We start from the raw sequence: 13,990 nt of genomic DNA, 5'->3' as shown, positions 1-13,990 counted from the left end.
CCATCCATCAACCATGGGGTCCTGGATTCCTCTTTCTCTTACATCCCATGTTCAATTCATTAGCACCTCTTTTCAGTATAGTCTTGAAAATATGTTGGATTATTTCTAACTACCTGTTACTTCTCTTGACTTCGGACAATATGTTATCCACCAGTGACCATTTGAAAGTATACAAGTTATTTGACTTACTTGAGCAAAATCTTCCTGTGGCTTCTCCTCTCACCCGGAATCCAGTTTGAAGAATAACCACTGCCTACAGGGCCCTGCACGCTGCGGCTCCGGACGCCATCTTGGCCTCAGCTCCCCAAACACCCTCCTGTCTCACTGTGCTCCAGCTGCGCGCTGGGCTCCTCCTCACTCCTGCGGGATACCCAACCCCTTCTCCACTGGAGCTTTACTTTTTCCAGTGCCTGGAGCACACATATCCAATATATTGACGTATTTTCCTTCCTTCACTGAGGTGTAGGAGTAAATGTCTCCTTAATAGAGGGTCTTTTCTTTTTTTTTTTTTGAGAGGGGAGGACGCAGTGTTACTCTGTCGCCCAGGCTGGAGTGCAATGGCGCAATCTTGGCTCACTGCAACCTCTGCCTCCCGGGCTCAAGCGATTCTCCTGCCTCAACCTCTTGAGTAGCTGGGATTACAGGAACGTGCCACCAGCTAATTTTTGTATTTTCAGTAGAGAGGGGGTTTCACGATGTTGCCCAGGCTGGTCTTGAACTCCTAACCTCAGGTGATCCACCTGCCTTGGTCTCCCAAAGTGCTGGGATTACAGGCGTGAGCCACTGCGCCCGGCCTAAAGGATCTTTTTCTCATCACTGTCCCCAACAGCCTCACACCTTGTTATTCTGTTCCCTTGTCCTGCTTGATTTTCTCAGAGCCCTCCCCTGTGCCCATGAGATCATGCGTGGGTGTGTTCCCTGCAGTCGTCCCTGCTAGAACGTCAGCTCTGTGAGGACATGGCCCTCGCATGTTCATTTGTACCCTCAGTACCTGGGACAATGCTGGGCTCATTCAGTGCATATTTGTTGGGCGGATTCATCTTTGCCATTGGGTTTAATTTTTTGATTTGGTAATTTGAAGATCTAACGATTTCTCTTCCCCAAAATAAATGATGAACTTTTCTTTGTACTCTAAACTTTGCTTTTTCTGTCATGATGACTTGCCCTTTTCATAGCTTACATTATTTTGGGTATCATGTTTGACGGTGGGAAAACTAAACAAATCCACTGAAAGATGAAAAGTCGTCTCCAATGAGCACTAATGTAATCATAACAAACTGTGCAATGAGCAATATAATTCTAGAATAAAATTATTTCCTGTAGAAAACTGTTTTTTAAAAATAGATATTACCACTCATGGTAGACTTGGTAGCATGATAATTATTGGTTTTAGAATGTAAGTTAAAATCCAGTATGTTATGTTTTATATTTTACCTAAAACATAGATGAAAGACTAGCAAAGTGTGTTAAATATTACAATTTCATAGAGCAAGAAAATCATGGCACAAGATAAGCACCCATTATTTTCCTGTGATATATGTGAAACAAACTGTTCTACTGCTCAAAATACCGGGTGAGGGTGCTACACTTCACTTGGAGCGCACTGGAATGTCATCATAGGAGATTCATTTGTGAATTGTCAATCTCCAAATGCTGAAGATGTAGGTCAAATTCTGTCTCAGTGAGATAATTGTTTAACAGAACTTTTTAAAGGCTCATTTCAGTGGACCATGAACCAACAGACTTTGGATGATTTCAAGGAGTTTGTGGCAGTGGAATTTGGTCAAAACTGACGATTCCTGCCTCGCGTCTGAGCTTCTCTGAGCTGGTAACCAGCACTTCTTGCCCCTCATGTTGCAACATGGGAGGTGCCTGTGCTGTGTTTATGCTTTAGTCTCTCTCCCTCTTGGATTGTAAGCTCTTCTAGGGCAGAAGATGTGTCTGATTCATATTTTCTATTCCCATCAAAACCTGGCATACTGCCTGGCCTGCCGTAGGGGCTCAAAAATATTGGTTAAACAGATTCGTGGATTTTTAGTCAGATAGATCTGAAATCTGCAGTGATTAACCTGCAGAAAAATCCAAGTTTATAGCCCCATGCCACATGTTTCTAATAGCCATTTGTTTTTCTGCAGAAACTTTTGCCTTATTTTAGATATGCTAAAGCTTCTGGAAGCCGTTTTGTGATGGAACCCTTGTTAAAATTAATGATTAAGGGTTCTAATTATGGTTGATATTTTCCTTTTAAAAATGGGCACATGTTGTGAATCCCTTCAGCAACAAGTTTATGTTGATAATGTTTTGTGTGTAATTGGCCACTCTCGTTTCTTTATAATACCTTAATCTCAGAAATGGATTATTTGCAAATCTGGCTTTCTTTGATGGCTTAATGAGTTTGCAAATGGACACTAGTGGATTAAAATTACATTCTAAACCGAGGAAATAAATCTGTGGCTTCTCCAGTTTTTTTCTGACATCTGCATGTGACCCTTGGGAAAGCTTTGGTGAAGAGAACACAGTGCTAATGGCCTTGGTGAATGAGTCAGACAAACCTTAGCTGACAGAATTGCCTTCATACAGGGGACGCTGTCCAAGGCTGACATTTTCAGTTCTGCGAACTTCTAACCAGCTAGAGCGCTCCTATTCCCTTGCTTCCCTACCTGACATTACTTGGGCTAACTGGACAACCTCTGTAGTTGGTACCAATGTAAATATAGCTTTGGAGCAGAGATCTTTCCAGCAACTGAGATGTCACCCCGCTCTTACTGTTACCCAGAGGGAGGACTGCAGGATCCAGCTCTAAAGCTGATCGCATTTTCGTCCCAGGGGTACCTTTGAAAGGCTCTGTGATTGCTGGTGGTCAGGGTCAATTGTGCAGATGTCTTTAAGAGTGTCTCACTGGTGACCAGAAAGTTACTTTGTCAAAATGACAGATGGGCTGTGAGCGGCTCCTCTGCCCTGCCTATTCCCATGGATGTCAGCTCCATTTACTTGTCAAGATCAGGTATTTTTGTAACTCCCAACAGCGCGTGGGCTTTCACGGGGCAATCCATGAAAAATCTTCTGTTTCATTGGCTCTGTGGCTTGTTGTTGACCCACAGGAATGAGGGACACCTGAGGACCTGGTGGGTTCAGTGTAGGTACGTTATCCAGGAAGGACACATGTGCTGATGACAAGAGTGACAACCTTCCAGGGCTGGCCTCACAAAGATGTGGTTTTGCCACCACCAATTGCCAAGGGAATCTAAGACATTTTGTTTCTGTGATTTGTACGTGCTCACTCTTCTAACCTTGACAGAGAGTCATTTTCGTGCATGTTTAAAAGGTCCATTGAGTCATCTTTCTTTTGATACCAGACAGCCCATCTTCCTATATTGCAGTAAGTCAAGAAAGAGGCTGTCAAAATAATATCTCCAGCTATCACCTTCTTTAATGTCAGGTCTCAAGCTTTCCTATGGAGTTACCTAATATTATTACCACTTTTAAACTCTTTACCCCCACTCCCCACTCCCTCCAAAATCCCTGCTAACCTGGCCAGGAGATTCTGCACTGTCACCCCAGGACTGGAAAGCCCCACTAATGCCTTCTGAGCCCCGGATCCTACAGGTAGTTGGAGTTGGACCCCCAAAATGTGGTTCATCATCTTCTACTTAGTTCAAAATAACTCACCAGAAAGGTATAAAAATATTCATAGAATTTCATCACCCCTTTCCTTTTTGTTTTCCTTTTGGGCAGAGGAAGAAGCAGATTTATTATTCATCATGTGCTGAAGGGCGCCCAGCAGTGTAAAATAACTAGAGGTGTTGAGGAGGCAGCCGGGCCTCCTGCATGCGAAGCTGCATTGCTTTGCAGGGCTTCCTTCTCCTTCACCCCTGGCCTGCAAATTCTTCCCAGGAGTCTTTTGGAAGTGTTCTCTGCAGCACCGACCCCATCCCACATCCCAGCTGTTGGAGTCTCTTCTGTCAGGAAGAGAGAAGGGTTGACTGAGGCATTTGTGCCCAGTAAAGGCAGGACACCACCATGAACCCTCTTGGTTCACACGCCTGGCAGAGTGAGATGCAACCTACCTGTTGTTTTTTTGGTTTGCTTTTGGGAACTGAGCACGGTGGCAGAGCTGCATCTGTGGCAGGGCCCATGGGACTCGATCCCTGGCTCTGCATGTTCCCTCCATTCCAGTTACACAAATGTGCCGTTGCCAGCAGACCCTTTGCTTATACGACGTGCAGTCTAATAAAAAACAGGCAATGCTACTCTCTTTTGGGCTACTATTTTTATTTGGTGGGTTTTTTTGTGTGTGTGTTCTGCCATCTCTAATGTTTTGGTTCTATTTCAAAATATGAGTAAACAGAATGAGGAGCTGTTTGACACTGCCCTGTTTTAAATCAGACTTCTACTTGAGCAGCCAGGACACTCTAATGGCCTGTGTTTCTTTGTTCCATGAGTTTCTTGAAAAAGCCAAAAAAAAAAAAAAAAAGCCAGACCTAAACCCTTAAACAGAATAGAACCCAAAACAATCCCTCCAACAAACTAAAGCCCATTAAAAAAAAAATGGAATAGTTAGGTAACGTAAATATCAGAAGGGCCTCCTTATTAATCCCCCATTGCCTCTGCTGGCACATGTCATATTTTCAAGGTATAGGATCAGGAGAACACTGTCATTTAGTGATGTATTAGGGCCATATATCATCAGAACATCGTCTTTGTAGGGGATATGGGTACTAAAAGACACGATTCTGGCCAGACAGAACCGCAGGGGGTCTTACTTCTTTCCTCCACCCCCCTGCCTTTTTCTTTAATCTCCCTCTGTTTTGTGTTGCAGAGAAGTGAATTTCTTCATGGGATATGACTTGTTGCAAAATAATCGGGGGGCCCCAGTGGGCTTCATAAAGTCTTTTTAAATGTTCGGGCTTCAAGGGCAGCTTTGTTCAGAGTTTGCACTGTGAGCTGGGCTGGAGGAGGCGGTGTTTGCCAGGGCCTGGGTCTCTGGGGTAAAGACTCGTTGAGCCTAGACAGGAGGGAAAAAGAATAACACTCCCAGATGGAGTGCAATGAATTGCGTGATGTTCTTGCAAGACATTTTAACATTAAGTCTACAAAATTATGGCCGTGGGATGCTGCAAGCCTCCCAGGAGAGTACACCCTTCTGCTCAAATCAAAGAAGAAATGAGAGGACTTGGCAGGTTTGGGTCCAGGTTTTGGTCAGCCTTGCAAATGACCAGGCACTCAGAGACTGGGACTTGTTTTGAGTTTTTAAGTCAGAGACTTAATCTGTCTTTCCTAAAAGGCACTATTTTTACTTCTGTATTCAAAATGAAACCATAAAGCACCAAGGTTTATAAAGGTCTGAAAATGGGGTGCTTAACAAAGGCAAGCATTTAAATTCTTAGCTGCAAGGGAAAGGTGGCTCACTTAGCCTCTAAATGAAGCTATATAGCACACTGATGAAATCATAGGCTTTGATATCAGAGTCCTGCGTTTGAATCTCTGCCCTGGCTAGCTATGTAAACCTGAGTGAGCCGTTTAACCTCTCCGTGCCTCAGTTTTCTTACCTATAAGATGTGGTGGGAGGTAAATCAGTGCCTTCTTCTGGCTTGTTTGCAAGGGTTAAATGACAAAATACACAAAACATGTTCAGCATGGTGGGGCATATAACAGATGTTCTATAAATGTCAGGTGTTATTATTCTTAATTGTTCAGCAACCTGCTTGAAAACAGTATGTTACTTCATTGTTTGGTTAGAGATGGATCAGCTTTGTTTGTGGCCCTGACTATGGAAGGGATTTGCAAAAGCAGTGGAGGTTGGGGTTGCAGAAAGGTCTGGAAATGCCACTTTACGTTAAAGGCTTGAGGTATATCGTGCAAAGGCCACAGTTGACACCTCCCATCTCTTGGACTAAACTCAGCTGGGAAAGAGGTCTTGGGTGAAACCACTTCTTTCTGCTGGGGAGTTTGGGTCTTTTTTCCTTTCAGCTTCATGTTCTTCATCTTAGAGATGGTTTTCTTCACGTTGTCTTTCTATTTTTTTTCAAGTTCTGTTGAGTTGAGAGACATGACCCAGAGCCTTGGACTTGTACACTTAGGGTTTGTGGCTGCCCAAACTGCCTTTTATTTTTTTCTTCCAGATATTTCTGTGTAAGAGTTATGGGGAAGTCAATTTTACTATCAGTAATGAAGAATGAGCAAGCAAAAGCTTAATTAAAATAATAAATCATCAATCAAATTTAATACTGCCATTGGCAACCACTGGGCTATCTCAGGGCCCCCCTACCCATGCTCCATTATTATTTTCCAAGAGACTGAGAACAGACTTTGTCCAAAGGAGACAGGCTGGAGCAGGTACAAGCTTGCATTCTCTCCTCTCTGTGAGTTCATGCTCGTTTGCTCAGGATTTCCCCTGACCGAATGTTCTAGAGAGGTCATCACTTCATTTTACAATTTCCAATGATCAGAACTGCTGATAAACAATGAAATCTCACTGGGTTCAGTGGCTCACAGCTATAATCCCAGCACTTTGGGAGGCCGAGGTGGAGGATCACTTGAACCCAGGAGTTTGAGACCATCCTGGGAAACACAGGCCTTGTCTCTACAAAAAAATAAAAATAAAAATAAATTAGCAAGGTGTGGTGGTACATGCCTGTGGTCCCAGCTACTTCTGGAGGCTGAGATGGGAGATCGTTTGAGTTTGGGAGGTTGAGGCTGCAGTGAGCCATGACTGTGCCACTGCATTCCAGCCTGGGTGATGGAGCAGGGCCCTGTCTCAAAGAAAAGCAATGAAATCTGGCCCATTTGGGTCTTTGGTTGCTGCCAACACAGTTCTTTTTTCAGCTTTTTTTTCCATCTCTTCATTCTAGAACCTTGGCTTAAAGTCTGGTCTGCTTACCCAAGTCCTGGGTAATCCCTTCCATGGCACCTCTCATAGGTTACCTTGTACTAGGGCAGAAACGTGGCAGGAGACCTCTCCTGTTTGGCCCAGGTGGCCTGTCCAGAAAATCTGCAGACTAGCTTAACTACATACTAGCCTATTCCTAAAGTCTCAACAGCCTATTGGAGCTAACCTAATTTGAATATGATACTTCTGTACATTTTAGTGCTGTGCCTTACAAACTAACCTTCCCAGCTGATCCCATAAGCCAGGCTGGGAACTGGGTTCTGTTCCCAGGTCCACTGCTAGCTGCCTCTTAGAGGGATCTGAGTGAGACAGCCTCATTGTGTGCCATTTCTCCATCTGCAAATCTTAAGAAATCTGTGAGGATTAATGAAATAATGTCTACAGAGATCTTTAGATGAAAGGTGCTATGTAAACCTAAAGTATTATTCTTCTGTTTATGAGAAGTGGTATAATATTGCCTGGGAGAAATCGTGACCTGTCTTCAAAAGTGCCAGGAAGTTCTCTTTGGCTCTTTGGGATCTGGAATTGGGTTACAATGGGGATACTTCAAGGAGAAGTTGACCTCTTTGACTTCATACATAGAGAGACTAGAAATTCCGATGAGAATATACACGCTGATGTGGGATCAGCTTCCCCTGCTCCCTCCTCCTTGAAACAAGACACCCATATTCCTAACAACAAATTCCTATTTGAGCCATCTTGAGACTCTCCACATGGAACACTATTGTGTAAGTTCTCTGATAATAAAAATTTGAGTAAGCATCAAAGTGTCCTATTTGTGCTCAGCAATGGTGATGGCTTTTGAATCAAGGTGAAGTTCTCTTTCGTGCTTCTCACTGTGCCAGAAGTTACACCGCAGTGTTTGTGTGAACTGCTGTTGTCTGTTGTCTTATTTTCCCCAAGAGCTTGTAGGTTTCTGGAGACTAGGAACCTTGCTGCATGATTTCTGTCTCCCTCCCGCAGCACTGAGTATAGTGATACGTGTGCCAAGGCTTTGTTTTTCAGCTTTGGAGCCTCCACTGCTAAGCAACTTTCCCTCTCAGAGTTGCCAGGCTGGGGGATCTATCCCAGGAAATTGGCTATTTGGGATGAATGTGGGTCTACCCCCAGGGGTATTTGTATTTTGGTGGGGAATTCTTGAAGGCAGCAAAATCTGTAAGCTCCTCCCCAAAAAAGACTACTGGGATGGAATAACAGGGGACTCCGCCACTTTATTCCCAGCAGTCACACTACCTGGCCCGTGTGCTTCACTGACATATTGAGTATTGTTCACTCGGGCAGAAAAAAATACCACAACCTCACAGCCTTCTTGGTTTCCTGAAAAAAGATCTGTCACTTTGAATTTGCTAGTTTGCCAAATGACAGCTGTTTGCCTCCCAGGCAGGCTTTACTGTCATCAGAGACAGGGACGGAGGGAAAATAATGCCATCATCTAGGGGAAGGGTCTTGTGTTGATCTGCCACCTTCAACATCGCTAACCAAATGGACGATCAGCAGGCAGACACGAGGTATTTTCATTTTCACTCTTATTTCAAGAGATTTGTGATGGTGTTTCACAGTCTAAAAATAAAGGATCCGCCCGCAGACATTTCTCCCTCCATTACCCTCATCATATTAGCTGCTGTGTTTTCTTCTCCAGATTTTGATTCTATTATTTTTTATTATAAATGAAAGGTCAAGGAATACTTTTCGTATTCCACAATAGGATTGGTTCTGGAAGAATCTTTGAAAAAAAAAATACGTTCAAGACGTTGGGGCTTGGAATAGAACAGAAGCATCTCAAAAGCACGTTTTTCTGGTTGAGGAAGGCACACAAGAACGTTTCACAGCGGTGCTCTGCTATCTTCTCTGTACCCCTCCGCCCTACGCTCATGGGAGAGCTCATTTCCCTCCCCACCAGACACTGGGAAATACTCCCAAGGCTCTGGCGATCTCAAGGCTGCAATTCCTGAGACCGAGGACTCTGTGCTGCCATCTCGTGGCAGATCTCAGACACAGCAAGCTGGCTGCCGGAATCCTGTTTGAACTTGGCTTGCGGCGGGAGCTGTGGTTTGGCTCAGATCCTTATAGAGCTTTGTTGCCAGTCATGTTGATTTTTAAAAAATGTTTTACTCCCTATGCCCCCCTTTTCGTTTTTCATGTTGGCACTTCATTTAATGTGCCTCCAGAGGCTACGTTTTGGGTTTTGATGTATTTGATCAATGTTAAAGAATCGGTTAACTATCTTCCTGAAAGAAGGCAGTAATGCAGACAGACGCCTTTGACAACAGGTAGACCACTGGCTGGCAACCCTAGAAAGAGGGACACACGGGAGACTGAGAATGAAAGATGCAGTGAGGTTTATTGCTCTTATTCATTGGTTAGGTTTTTTTTTTTTTTTTTTTTTTTTTAGAGTATTCTGACCTTTTCCTTGAGTGTATTTTTGCTACCATTTCTCTTGTTTAGATCTGGAGAAGCTCAAACTCAAGCTGGGATTTGGGGAAAAGTGTTTGAGGATGCCAGTCTGGCTTTCAGAGGCATGATAGGCACATCCCTGTTGATATCCAAATTGGAACAACTTTCCTTGTTACCAGAAAACAGCTGGTGTCTGCAGACCTTCCCGTGGTTGGCCATGACACAGGCCCCTGGAGTTGCTCTGCTCTCGTTAGAGAGTTCCTGTCTGGAGCCACCAGGAAGGCACCAATCTCCCCTGGGGCCTGAGGGCAGGATCATTATTTTAGTCTCTTCTGCATCCTGGGAGGTAGCAAAGTACGGCATTTAAATGACAGGCCTCTATTTGTATTCTAGATCTGTGTCTTACGTGACACTAGGCAGGTTTCCTAACCTTGATCCCTCCTCTGTAAGATGGCGATCATTGGGAATTTTTGGTGAAAAACATGCACATAAGATTCTTAGCACAGAGCCTGAACACAAAGAGAATGAGTTCAGTAAGTGTGAGCCAGTATTAGAAAATGTTTCTTGAATGAAGATGTGAATGGAATGAGCCCTGACCTTGAGTCACAGTGGTGACACGTAGCGCATGTGGGGATGAGGCAGCCCAGGGGGTGAGGGAGTCCTGAAGGCATGGCTTTGCCTGTGCCACTTCTCACCAGAGCCACTGGCTCAAGAACAAGTGTTTTTGTTTCTTGGCAAAATTGGGAAAGTGAATGGAGTGGTCTTAATTAACCTGTGTTTGAATTTACTCTGTAGCTGCTGGACTCAATTAAGGAAATGGAGGAATCAGGCTCTCACCAGCAATTCCCTGAGCTTTTAAATTTTTTTCTTGCAAGGCCCGGGATTCCAAAGACTACTCCACATTCACACCAATCAGACACCAGGGCAATGATCAGATATGGCAGTTCTGTACCAATGTGACCGTTGATAGAATATTTAAAAACTCCCAGTGTAATCAGAGGGGGAAAAAACCCACTAAACCTACAGCTAAGGTTTAGGTTTGTTCTATGTGTGTGTACAAAAAAAAAAAAAATCCAGATGTGAATCTATAAACCATCTGGTTGGAATAGCTTTTGTGCTGGACTGTAATTACAAGCTATTTATTATGAATCTTGGGATCCTGTTATGGATTTTGACTGGCTCCCAGGTTTCTAAGTCAGCAGAGTTCCTATATTTAAGCGAGTGTGTGCCTTCCTATTTATCAGATCCCAGATTGTGTCATCACTTTGACTGCCCCGAGAGCTTTGAACTCTCTGTATGTGAAGATTCTTCCCTTCAGAGAGGAGATGTGCTTGGGAGTGGACCTTGGCTAAGGCCGCAGCCAGGTTGCAGCCAGGTTTGCTGAATGCATAAAGCCATACAGTCCTGGTAACAGAAGCTCTGTTAATGAAGTTCTTTCACAATTCTCCTGGGGTGGGAGAGTCGGTATAAAATATAGCTTGCAAGAGCTATGCTTTTCAAAACGAAGTCACTGTCAACAATACCAAGCAGCATACATACCTGGTGGCTATCTTTGATGACTTTGGTGGGAGTTGGGGGAGATTATTAATTTTTAAAAAATATGTCTCTTTATTGTGAATGGTGACCATAACAATGTATGACCTTTGTAGTTTAAGAAAAAATTATAAAAATAAATCTAAGGGCTGTGCCTTATAGTTAGCCTTGATGCCACCATTATCATGGAGAAAAGGGGGTGAGGGAAGGAGTTCTGGGGAGCGTGGGGCCAGTATGCTTGGCTTCGGATTGTAGGTCTGCTGTTCACAAAGGGACTGTGGACAGCTCCTTATCCCAGCTCAGCCCCAGTGGCCACAGAAATACTCTCCCCTGACAGCAGTGGTTCTCAACCCTAGCTGATCATTGGAATTACCTGGGAGCTTGAACAAATACGCATGCCTGGTCCTTAGATTAACCAGATCTGAGCTTCAGGGGGTGGGAGACTGTGGCAGTCTTTGTTAAGAACTCCACGGGGGATTCTAATGTGCAGCTAAGGATAAGGGCCACTGTATCACAGGATTTTAGGAGTAAATGAGGTCAGTCCCTTGAGGGCACTTACCAGATAACAGATCCCAAAAAAAGAAAGAGAGAAAGAGACAGAGAGAGAGAGAGAAGGAGAAAGAGAGAGAGAGAGAGACTGGATGAGTCAGGTCACCCTCCCATCATAAGGACAACCAGTAAATGAAAAAACAAAACAGCAGCAGCAGTCCCTGCAGGTGTGGGGTGCAGCTGGCTGTGGATTGATGTCCTTTCTCTGGGTGTCAGACAACTCCTAGGACAGTTTCAGGAGAATATTCACCACATTCATTCCAGCGTTCCTTAACAGAAATGAGTGTCGTTTTCTATATGTGCCATTCAGTGGACAAGTTTGAGCAACACCTGTCGTGGCTTATTGTTTCTGTGCCTCAGTTGGCCTTGCAAAAGCCACGAGGGCAGGGTAATAACAGGACTGATGGGGAAACAGCTGTGGGCAAGGCAAGGCCCAACCCTCCCCGTAGAACTCGCTCTCAGGCAGTTGTGACTGTGAGTCAGAGGGAGTGGGATTCTGGGACACACAGACGTTCTGATCTTTGAAAGGAGAGGGGATGGCAACCTGGATTTATTTTAGAATTAGACTCTGGGAGCATCTTAAGCTCTGGAAATCCCAGGGAATTTCAGGGCAGCATAGAAGGTGACAAGTTTTATTTTGGAACTACCTTGGGGTTGGACTGTGGTGCATGAACTTGGCTTGGGCTCCCAGACTCCAACACACACACACACACACACACACACACACACACACACACACACACACGTACACACACACAAGCTCTCAGGCACATATGCACATGCACACACACACACACCTGCAGGCTCGCATGTGTCTCCTTGGTTCTGAGCAAGAAATGGTGAGATCTTCTTAGTCTCATGACATGGAGGCGTACTGGGTACACTTGAGAATCTTCTCAAATTTGTTGTCAGGGCTGAGTTTGGTTTTCTTCTTTATTAATACATATTCCAAGAGAGTTCTAGGTTCATTTCAAGGTGAGCAGAGCCGGTCAGTTGCTCCTCTCCAACCTGCCCCCAAATGAGGCACTTGCTATCATCCAGGGAAGGGCATAGGTGTGCACACATTTATGTCTTCATCTTGAGTTCCATCTCTCCCACTGGAAAGCTGAGTAATCTTGGAAAAGTCAGCTACCTTCTCTGAGCAGCAGTTTTCTTGTTTGCAAAATGGGGATAATGATACTGACCTCACAGAATTTTAGTGAGAATGAAAGCCACATCACCTAGCATGTGGTCGCCACTTGGTAAATCTCACATTTTGTTGAATTTTTTGAGACAGTATTTTTGGTTCAGGTGCATACAATCCATATACAAACAGGCATATCCATCATTTTTTTTTTTTTTTTTTTTGAGACGGAGTCTCGCTCTGTCGCCCAGGTTGGAGTGCAGTGGCACGATCTCGGCTCGCTGCAAGCCCCGCCTCCCAGGTTCACACCATTCTCCTGCCTCAGCTTCTCCGAGTAGCTGGGACTACAGGCGCCCGGCTAATTTTTTTTGTACTTTAAGTAGAGACGGGGTTTCACCGTGGTCTCGATCTCCTGACCTCGTGATCCGCCCGCCTCGGCCTCCCAAAGTGCTGGGATTACAAGCATGAGCCACTGCGCCCGGCCATATCCATCATGTTTGTATCTTCTTTAAGACATTTTAACAGCTAACCTTTCAGGAAACAACCAAAGATGCAAATGTTTGCCACACGTTCATTAGCATAAGTGCTAATATAAGGCAGCTGTCCCACAGCTAGAAAACACTGACGTCCGTGTCTCTGCTTGGCATGTGGAATATTACTTTTTCTTTTACCAAGCCGATCCAATACTCAACTTTGTCATTATTTGAGTTGGAACTTTAGATTGCTGCATTTTAATGCACTCTACTATTAAGGATTGTTGGACGGCCATGTGAAAATATTTTTGTTCTCACGATGCAGTCCTGGCCCAGGTAGCCCAACAGGCAAAATATGGTTTACACAAATATTATCGTTTCTGTAGTGTGTACTAAAAAGAAACCTTAGAATCTGAAGGAGTGGGAGAGAACTTCTCCCTTGGCAATCAGTTATCTAGGTGAAGCTGGCTTTGTAAAGAAGGGACTTTTCATCTCCTCTCATCTGACTCTGATCTCCAAAGTCCTGTGTTCCTGGATGGGTATTTCTGTTTCAGAGATAACAAAATCCTATTTGCTCTCACAGCATTTTCTTGCCAAGTGAAGGCCAGATAAGAGGGGGGCTCGGAAAACCTCTGTGGTGTGTTAGCATTTGGGGAATTCTGTTTGATGTCTATTTCAAATGTCTCGTGTCTCTTTTTGTCTAGAACAAGGAAGTGACATGTAAGAGAGAGAAGTGCCCCGTGCTGTCCCGAGACTGTGCCCTGGCCGTCAAGCAGAGGGGAGCCTGTTGTGAACAGTGCAAAGGTGATTGATGTCTTGGCCGTCTTCTCTCCTGGCTGCTGCTTCAGACATTTTTATTTCTCTTTCTCTCACCTTTCTTTTCACTCAGCTCCTGGCTGGGGTGCACATGGGTGGGGAGGAGAAGTAGGGTGTGTGTGTGTGTGTGTGTGTGTGTGTGTGTATGTGTGTGTGCGTGTATGTATGTGTGTGTTTGTGTGTATGTGTGTGTCTGGGGCTGGAAGGAAGGGG

The 13,990-nt window shown here is 44.5% G+C and overlaps 1 protein-coding gene across 4 annotated transcripts in view; it reads left to right on the top strand.

The window, feature by feature from the left end:
• Positions 1-13,990, top strand: part of BMPER (BMP binding endothelial regulator) — a 248,176-nt gene that overhangs the window by 19,218 nt on the left and 214,968 nt on the right. For all 4 annotated transcript variants that reach the window (XM_058445792.1, XM_032758344.2, XM_032758346.2 and 1 more), the window contains exon 3: positions 13,666-13,765. In XM_058445792.1, the coding sequence (XP_058301775.1) occupies positions 13,666-13,765 (100 nt within the window). The remainder of the gene's footprint in view (positions 1-13,665; positions 13,766-13,990) is intronic.

Source organism: Hylobates moloch, unplaced genomic scaffold (genome assembly GCF_009828535.3).
Source record: "Hylobates moloch isolate HMO894 unplaced genomic scaffold, HMol_V3 SCAFFOLD_1, whole genome shotgun sequence".
In the NCBI taxonomy this organism is placed as follows: Eukaryota; Metazoa; Chordata; class Mammalia; order Primates; family Hylobatidae; genus Hylobates; species Hylobates moloch.
This window is presented reverse-complemented; position numbering and strand designations above follow the sequence as displayed.